At 37.5% G+C, this 10000-nt stretch overlaps 1 protein-coding gene across 2 annotated transcripts in view; it reads left to right on the top strand.

Moving 5' to 3' along the window:
* fray (frayed) overlaps window positions 1-10000 on the top strand; it is a 353939-nt gene that overhangs the window by 139648 nt on the left and 204291 nt on the right. For both annotated transcript variants that reach the window (XM_067117753.1, XM_067117754.1), the window contains exon 2: window positions 3341-4664. In XM_067117753.1, the coding sequence (XP_066973854.1) occupies window positions 4630-4664 (35 nt within the window). In that variant the 5' untranslated portion in view covers window positions 3341-4629. The remainder of the gene's footprint in view (window positions 1-3340; window positions 4665-10000) is intronic.

The following is a 10000-nucleotide window of genomic DNA, read 5'->3' as shown; positions in this document are numbered from 1 at the left end:
AGGAAAAGGTCGGCTGACCTACCAATCATTTTTCTGTCTCCCTTTTATCAGTGTGAATTTCAGAGTGTCATTTGAATGGCTACACTGCTGCGGCTTTACCATTAGATAAATACGCGCCTCATCTTTCCGGCCATTGTATTGAGAGAGAGAGAGAGAGAGAGAGAGAGAGAGAGAGAGAGAGAGAGAGAGCGTGTTCGAATTCATATGTGGTATGCTGCTATGTCATGTAACATCCATGTGAGAGAGAGAGAGAGAGAGAGAGAGAGAGAGAGAGAGAGAGAGAGAGAGAGAGAGAGAGAGCTTGTTACTCGAATTCATATGTGGTATGCCGCTATGTCATGTAACATCCATGTGAGAGAGAGAGAGAGAGAGTTACTTTAAGAAATGTCATATATTATGCCGCTATGCCACATAACATCCATTAGAGAGAGAGAAAGAGAGAGAGAGAGAGTTACTTTAAGAAATGTCACATATTACGCCGCTATGCCATATAACATCCATTAAAGAGAGAGAGAGAGAGGGTTACTTTAAGAAATGTCACATATTATACCGCCATGCCACATAACATCCATTAGAAAGAGAGAGAGAGAGAGAGAGAGAGAGAGAGAGAGAGAGAGGATCATGCAGAAAGCGCAGTTAAAGAAAGTTACCCAAAACGAGCGTGACCGGTCTATTTAAAAGTTTTCCGACGTCCTCTCGGCAGAACGTGCAAAAGACGCGCCTTGCTCCATTTTTAATAAAAGTGAGTAGGTTGCTGCTTGCTTAGTTTGTCATTATTATTATTTTTCAGGGGAAATGCTCTACACTGGATCTCGGAGGAAGATATTTTATGGGCTCAGGTAAAGGAGACGTAAATAGTTGGGGGAAAAGCGGTTAATGCGGGCTATATTTTTGGTAGACATTTTAAGTTTTCTGAAAAGAAAACTATTGTGCCGGGTTTGTCTGTTCGTCCGCACTTTTTCTGTCCGCCCTCAGATCTTAAAAACTACTGAGGCTAGAGGGCTGCAAATTGGTTTGTTGATCATCCAACCTCCAATCGTCAAACATACCAAATTGCAGCCCTCTAGCCTCAGTGGTTATCATTTTATTTAAGGTTCAAGTTAGCCATAATCGTGCGTCTGGCAACGATATAGGCCAGGCCATCACCGGGCCGTAGTTAAAGTTTCGTTGGCCGCGGCTCATACAGTATTATTGAGGCACCGAAAGACAGATGTATTTTCGGTGGCCTTGATTATACGATGTACAGAAAAGTCGATTGCGCCGAAGAAACTTCGGCGCGTTTTTTACTTGTTTATTTTATAAAAGAATTCATGGATATAGGAAACCAATGTCTGTGTCTAGCCCAAACCCGAAAAACGCTAGAACAGAAATTGGAATGTAGATAGAGTGGGAAGCACCTCGAAGGAATTGATAGATGTAAGTGCAAGAAGTGACGTAAGTTAGGGAAAACAGAACCGGAGGAGAATTGTGAAATAAATTAGGTAAAATAATGTTTTGTGATATTGTTGTGCCAAGATATTTGTCTGATTGTTTATTGAGAGTTTTTGTCTAGGAGAGCGACACTAATTTCTACGTTATTTTACCTTTTCATTAGTTTTGTTATTATAAAACTTTCATTTAAACGGTGATGCATCGATTTTTATTCTCAAATGTAGGATGGCCAAAGGTTTGAAAAATACCTGTTGTTTCCGAACTAAACTCATTCATATGTGTACCTCCCCCCATCTCTCTCCCATCTCTCTCTCTCTCTCTCTCTCTCTCTCTCTCTCTCTCTCTCTCTCTCTCTCTCTCTGTTATCGTTACGAGCAAGGGTGGCAATGTAAAAATCTGTGATCAATAGAAACCCCCTCATAGCCTATTACTCTTTCCCCTCCTGGCTCAGGACAGACTATCTTAGGAATTTCCATCTCCAGAAGAAAAGGGAGAAAATATTTCACAACGAGTCACCGAAAATCGACTTTTTCGATGGAAACTTATTTCGCAAACAAGGAGAAATGAGGGCTTGGGAAATCATTGTTTTTTTTTTTCCTTTCCCCTTCTATCCTTCTCTTCTGGAAATCATTAAATTTTTTCCTCCTTCTCCTCTTCTCGTTTCTCCTTCCTCCTCCTCCTCCTCCTCCTCCTCCTCCTCCTCCTCCTCCAGTGAAATTGACTCTTTGATGCTGGTAGGATGTTTAGGAGCACGTTCGTCTACGTCAGATGTTGCTATGGCAACGGCACTGCTCCGTAGGTGGCAATAACAGTATGTCTTCTGTTTCTAATTTTTGCTTAGTATCGTAGTTGTTTTTTACAGAGCACATTTCCTCTTAGTTCAAAACATGTGTAATCGAAAAAGGAGCTGCAGATTACACTTTATATGTTACTGAAATCGGCAAAGTAGTATCGTCATTCAGTACTCGTAATTTTCGTGTTTCCATTTGTGTGACGTTATATTAAAATCATGTAGCTTTCTATTGTGTGCTTAAGTATAGTATGAATATATGTGTAAACGGTGTATAATTTCTGTCGTGGGAATAACAACGTGATATATAAATATAAATGTGGCCGCGAGAAAAGATGAGAAGTGGTGTGCTAGATCTGTAGCCTTTATGCTGAGGCATTTTCAAGCAATTTTATGTATATGTATGTCATATATATATATATATATATATATATATATATATATATATATATATATATATATATATATATATATATATATATATATATATATATATATATATATATATATATATATATATATATATATATATATATATATATATATATACATATATATATATATATATATATATATATAAATATATACTGTATACGTTTTGCTATTCTCAGACGGTGTTTTCAGTCCGAACTGATTTTAGTTGAGGAGAGAAGGACATTTGTCGGTGTAACCAATATCCTAGCAGGTTTCCCTGTAGCAGTGATGAATAATTATTGACCAACTGTGAAGCCTGGTCAGATACCTTGCTGTAATCTGATTCTAAGTGCCATCTCATTGGCATTATTGGGAGACTTGAAATTGATGTTTGTGAGCCCCGTTTGTGACTGGGACCAAACGGCTGGCTTTGGTCCCAGTCATTCCTTTTGGGTCTCATTTACACAGATTTAAACATTTGAATAGCATGTCTTGTTTATTTGAGTTAATTGGTATGATTTTACTTAATGAATTGCTTCACACGGGTTTCAAATTTACCATCATGTCTATTTCAGCTTTTTAGAATAATATTTCCTCAAAATTAGGTGAGAGTTATTGTTACAGGTGATTAACATATTTATAACTTTCAGAAAACTTTGTATTTTATCCTTTGAAAACTAACTATTTTTTCTTTCTTTCTTGCAGGTGAACAGCTCTAGCCAGCGCCAAGAAGAGGCTATTATATTCTACTCTTTTACTATCACCTGGAAAATCTATTAATCCCCTGGGGAAAATAAAAATTATTTTCTACTTTCCCTCAGGTCTGCGAATTAGCAATTGCGCCGTTGAAAATTTTCTCTTACCCGAATTACAAATCAGACCTTTCGTTTTTGTCGATATAATCTGTGCCTATGAAAAAATAGGAAAGAAAAGCTGTTAAATTAAATAATTAATAAGAATATTTCGAGGTGTGATAAAAATATAATCGTTCATTTCCTTGCCAAAGTTTAAGATTTTTAAAATCAAAGTATTTATCCTGGTTGTCCGTTGAGGCTCATTTACGTCCTAGACTTTTCGTCATTGAAGTGTTTTTAAAAGCGTTTTCTCGTGTTCGTTTGTAAGATAAGGCTTCAATCACTTGACGCTGTCATTGTGATAAAATAATTGTGTATACCCTAGTGCCAGTATTGATTAAGCTTAGATGTACAGTGCGCCTTGTACCTTTTAACTCTTAGATACAACAACTTTCTCTCTCGTGAGCACGATAGCTTATCTGTCGCCGGAGTACGAGAAGTGTCGTAAGCATTAGTGATCTCGTGGTGTCACCTCGCCGTTCGTCCTAACCAAAAAATAAAAGGGATCCGGATCTTGGAATGACAAAGTCGTTTGAATCAAAACGAGTAGAGGCTATTTGTTTAAGTGTGTGAAAGGTTTAAGTCTTTTTAAGTCGTCACGAAATCGCAGCTGTTCACTTTGGTCTTCGTAAGTCCAGACCATCTTCGACGCCTATTCCTAGTCAGTTAATAATTAATAATTTTGTGCGGAGTTAATTTGTGAATCTTGAAGTGAACTTATAAAAAAAAGCACTCGGACATTTCAAAAAAATATATTTTGCATACACACGCCGGAATATCATCACTTCCCAAGAGGCTAATTAGAAGTGATTATAAACATCCTAATAAGATCTGTGAGACCATACTCTTACTTTTAAAAACTCAGAAAAAAATTATACAGATATTCCAATAGAAGATCTTTTAAATCGCTCTCTTTTGTGAGGACTCGGAAAATAATCCTTCAAGAATTTCCAAAGAAAAGCTTTCGCCGACGGCGTTCAAGTATTAATCCTCAGCAGGAACCGTTGCTGAGAAACCCAGGATATATCCTCCCACTCGCTGCTGGTTTAGGAGCGCGCAAGACCGCGCTTCGAGCTACGCAGCCACAAGCAATTTCTTCTTAGTTCGTTCTCCAAAAACGGGACCATTAATTTCTTCAACATGTCAAATATTGTCGCACAACGGGTCATGCAAAGGTGAGTTGGTTATTTGATTTGTGATAATTTATTAATAGATTTATTTGTAAGCAATACTGATAATTCTTGTATTTTATACTATGCTTCAGTTTTCATTCAAGCACATGATTTTTGGAGAAGCTGAATTTAATAGGGTGGCTTCGTTCCATATTTCATTTTTGAGGCAGGTGCATTAACAACGCTTCTGTTTCATACAATGTACTCAGGCGTTTTTTCTTTTTTCTTTTTTTTTCATAAGGCACCACGCAATTTTACGCTCGATCCTCATCTAGGAAAACCAGATTTTTTTTCAGACTTTAGCCACAACTTTAGCTCCTGTCTTGCATCCGGGTTTATCAGGATTTGTAAGGTAGTCATGTTAATAGAATGCTTATCCCACTTTTTTTTTTTTTTTTGACGTTCTTCTTATGCTTAGTCTTTTTTTTATCTAGGCATTTTATTTGAATATTTCAAATGTTTGTATTCGATAATTACCTGTGTGAGTAGGTCTCTTTTCCATTAATTGGGGGTGTTATCTCAGTAACACTTCTTACATTTATTTCATGTATACGCTTTGGTTACTCTCTCTCTCTCTCTCTCTCTCTCTCTCTCTCTCTCTCTCTCTCTCTCTCTCTCTCTCACAGAAAGCCTTCAACGATTTGGTATTGTCTTCTATTTCTTACATTTATTTCCTGTATGTGCTTTGATTACTCTCTCTCTCTCTCTCTCTCTCTCTCTCTCTCTCTCTCTCTCTCTCTCTCTCAGAAAGCCTTCAACGATTTGGTAATGTCTTCTATTTCTTACATTTATTTCCTGTATGTGCTTTGATTACTCTCTCTCTCTCTCTCTCTCTCTCTCTCTCTCTCTCTCTCTCTCTCTCTCTCTCTCTCACAGAAAGCCTTCAACGATTTGGTAATGTCTTCTATTTCTTACATTTATTTCATGTATGTGCTTTGATTACTCTCTCTCTCTCTCTCTCTCTCTCTCTCTCTCTCTCTCTCTCTCTCTCTCTCTCTCTCTCTCTCTCTCAGAAAGCCTTCAACGATGAATTTGCTATATATATTTAAAATATTACGAATAAAAGCTATTTAGAAAACTTTGGAAATGCTCCTTTGTCTCGCCAGAAGGCCGGTCCGACTAATATGTATTTAATTTTTTTTTATTCCAAATAGTATGATTAATTCTCTCTCTCTCTCTCTCTCTCTCTCTCTCTCTCTCTCTCTCTCTCTCTCTCTTCACATTACGCACCGAGAAACCCCAAGCTCAATCCCAGGGGTGGGAAATAACTTCGGCCGGTTTCCTGCAATATCAGCCGTCTTTTTTCACGTAACAGTTAATTAGTACCTGGCGGTTAGTTGACGGTTGTCCGTCTCACCAAGGATAGAGAAGGGTACGGGACTAGCGACCTCTTCCCCAAAATATCGCTGTAGAGTGTGTCTATGTGTGTATGTAATCCGTACATACAGACACATAAATAAACAAACGCTCACATACCTGAAAGATACTCAAGTAATGCTCAGTGTCGGCAATCATTTGCTAGGTTTCCCCGCTCCGTACATCCACATAATGACCTTATGTAATTTGTGCTTAGACATTCCGGACACACTGCTGTATTTGATGCTGTTTTCACAGCTATTTTTCATATAATGAAATTGCTGTTTCCGTAAGTAGTGCCGATTCCGATTTAAGGAATTGGTATTATCTTCTGTTTCCTTGAGTGGTACTGATTCCGATTTAAAGATTTGGTATTGTCTTTGTATTTCCCAAAAAAGGTCTGGTTCTTATATAAAGATTTGGTATTGTCTTCTGTTTTCCAAAGAAGGTCTGGTTCTCATGTAAAGATTCTGCTTCCCAAAGAAGGTCTGGTTCTTATATAAAGATTTGGTATTGTCTTCTGTTTCACAGAGAAGGTCTGGTTCTTATATAAAGATTTGGTATTGTCTTCTGTTTCACAGGGAAGGTCTGGTTCTTATATAAAGATTTGGTATTGTCTTCTGTTTTCCAAAGAAGGTCTGGTTCTCATGTAAAGATTCTGCTTCCCAAAGAAGGTCTGGTTCTTATATAAAGATTTAGTATTGTCTTCTGTTTCACAGAGAAGGTCTCGTTCTTATATAAAGATTTGGTATTGTCTTCTGTTTCACAGAGAAGGTCTCGTTCTTATATAAAGATTTGGTATTGTCTTCTGTTTCACAGAGAAGGTCTGGTTCTTATATAAAGATTTGGTATTGTCTTCTGTTTTCCAAAGAAGGTCTGGTTCTCATGCAAAGATTCTGCTTCCCAAAGAAGGTCTGGTTCTTATATAAAGATTTGGTATTGTCTTCTGTTTCACAGGGAAGGTCTGGTTCTTATATAAAGATTTGGTATTGTCTTCTGTTTCACAGGGAAGGTCTCGTTCTTATATAAAGATTTGGTATTGTCTTCTGTTTCACAGAGAAGGTCTGGTTCTTATATAAAGATTTGGTATTGTCTTCTGTTTTCCAAAGAAGGTCTGGTTCTCATGTAAAGATTCTGCTTCCCAAAGAAGGTCTGGTTCTTATATAAAGATTTGGTATTGTCTTCTGTTTCACAGAGAAGGTCTCGTTCTTATATAAAGATTTGGTATTGTCTTCTGTTTCACAGAGGTCTGGTTCTTATATAAAGATTTGGTATTGTCTTCTGTTTCCCAAAGAAGGTCTGGTTCTTATATAAAGATTTGGTATTGTCTTCTGTTTCACAGAGAAGGTCTCGTTCTTATATAAAGATTTGGTATTGTCTTCTGTTTCACAGAGAAGGTCTGGTTCTTATATAAGGATTTGGTATTGTCTTCTGTTTTCCAAAGAGGGTCTAGTTCCGATTTAAAGAAATTGTTTTGTCTTCTGTTTCCTTAAGTAATACTGATTTCGATTTAAAGATTTGGTATTGTCTTTCTATTTCCCAAAGAAGGTCTGGTTCCTATATAAAGATGTGGTATTGTCTTCTGTTTCTCAGAGAATGTCTGGTTCCGATAGAAAGATGTGGTATTGTCTTCTGTTTCCCAAAGATTCTAGTTCCGATTTAAAGAAATGTTTCTGTCTTCTGTTTCCTTAAGTAGTACTGGTTCCGATAGAAAGATTTGGTATTTCCTTCAATTTCCCAAAGAATGTCTGGCTCCGATAGAAAGATTTGGTATTTCCTTCAATTTCCCAAAGAATGTCTGGTTCCGATAGAAAGATTTGGTATTTCCTTCAATTTCCCTAAACAGTACTGATAACGTTATAAAGTCTTGGTTTTTTAAACAGTGAATGAACAATCGTGTTTTCTTAGTGGATTTGTTTCTGAAGATATATCCGTATTCATTCAAATTTTCAGGTGTAAAATTCTGTTTGTGTTCAAACAGAATACAAACAGAATTGTACACCTGAAAACTAGCACCTAAAAAGATCCGTTTTTGGTGTTCCATATCCAATGTGGACGGAATGCAATAGTGTCTGAACTTTATGTTCTGCCCCACTGAAACTTGAAATAGATCGTGTTGCATGAATGCATATATGCAATGCTTTCATGCATGTATACATGCCTGCGACAGAGTGACGTGGAAAATATTCTCTGTATAAAAGAATGGTCCGATGAATGGAGCCTGACACTGTAACTCGGTCTGTCACTTCGTGCAAAATCATCTGAACAGTTAGGTTGATTAATCTGTCTTCAGGAGGGAGAGTAAATGTTGATTGATTGTATGAATAAATACTATATTTTGGCGTCACAAGTAATGTGATCATCGTCACCATTAGGAATAGACAGACTACAGAATCGGTATTCAATGCGTAACGAATGGTATTCTTCAATTTCGCCTTTTTGATTCTAAGTACACTTCTTATTCGGTTGCCCATCAGTAAAATCCAAAGAGGGGGATTTACCCGTTTAGGGTGATTCACATTATAACATCACGTCACCGACACATCACGTCACGTCAGAGTACGTGAGAATTCCTTACATGTAATCAAATCGACTTGTTCACACTATCACGTCACGTCACCATCAAGCACACGGCATCCACCGTCACATCACGACACGTGTTCTTGGAAAGGACATTTTGACGTGACGGACGGTGCTTATCCAAGTTTCTTAACGCTAAATATGAGTCGCTGAGGTTAGGATCGTGATGGGTAATGTGAATACAAGGTACGGCTGATGGGACGGTGACGTGAAGTGATGTGTCGGTGACGTGATGGTATGATGTGAATCAGCCTTTATTTAGAAGTGCAAGTAAGAAATGCAAGAAGCTTTGTTTAGTATTCTCAGTTTAGTTCAGTTTTCCGTGTTCCTTTCATTTCTTCGTGTAGTCCTTTCTCCATCCTACTCTTCTTTCTTCTTACATTTCTCTGTTTTCTTACTGTACACTTTCCCTCCCTCCCTTCCCTCCCTTTCTTCTCCCTTTGTTCCTTTCTACTTTGTTATCCTTGCAGCCTTTCATATTTATTTCATTCCTTCTTTCCTTTTCCGCATTTCCCCTTACATTCTTCTTACATTCTCTCCACCTCCTGCGCTCCAACCTGTATCCCTATCCTCCTCCTATTTGTCCTGTTCCTCTCAACCTCACCCCACCCCCACCCCACCACCAGCGCACCAGACTCCCTTCCATCGTTAGTAAAGCGATACTCATTACTTGGCAATAATTAATTTTTTCTGATATTCTTTCCTCTATTCATTCCCCAACCCCCTTACTTTCAGTGATGGCCTCTCTCTCTTCTCGAGTTGAGACGCTTCAATTATGGGCCCGGTTTTGTGTCGAAAGAGAAGAATGTCTGAATTTTAGGAATCGCCTTTAGCTCACGCAAGAAAAAGACCATTTTTTTTTTTCAAAATGCAATTTCGAGGCGTTTAACTTTTCCTCTTGACCTGATTTTTTATTAGTTGGAGTCGATATCAACACATTTTTATAACTTTATGCAAAGTAGATAAGAAATTCTATAGATTCAAAAGAACGTGAAGTATCTTCTGATTTCATTGAAAACTGAATTAACACACCTTTTGAATTGAAAACTTAGATTGAAAGCTAAATTACACACATTTTCTATTAATTAAAACTATATTAACACATGTTACAGTATATAAATCGGGAATTTTTATTTGGTAAATAATAAATGACCACATAGTGAATTGACCTAAAAAAAATATTTCTGCCCTCCAAATTGTACTACTTCCAACTCCTTTTTTTTTTTTATTCCCTATCTCACATTTACCTTCCTCTGATCACATTATGTAGGAGCTGCTATGGTTAATGAGTGAGACGGGTAAATGAGGAAAGTTTTGAAGAGAGTAAAACGGCTCGATCATGAAGTAGAATACGCCTGAACTAAGGACAATGAAAAGCTAAAGGAAAATGTTCAGCAATGGCG

The sequence above is a fragment of the Macrobrachium rosenbergii genome, chromosome 15 (assembly GCF_040412425.1).
Source record: "Macrobrachium rosenbergii isolate ZJJX-2024 chromosome 15, ASM4041242v1, whole genome shotgun sequence".
NCBI lineage: Eukaryota > Metazoa > Arthropoda > Malacostraca > Decapoda > Palaemonidae > Macrobrachium > Macrobrachium rosenbergii.
The sequence above is the reverse complement of the archived record's forward strand: the minus strand, read 5'-3'. Positions and strand labels throughout refer to the sequence as shown.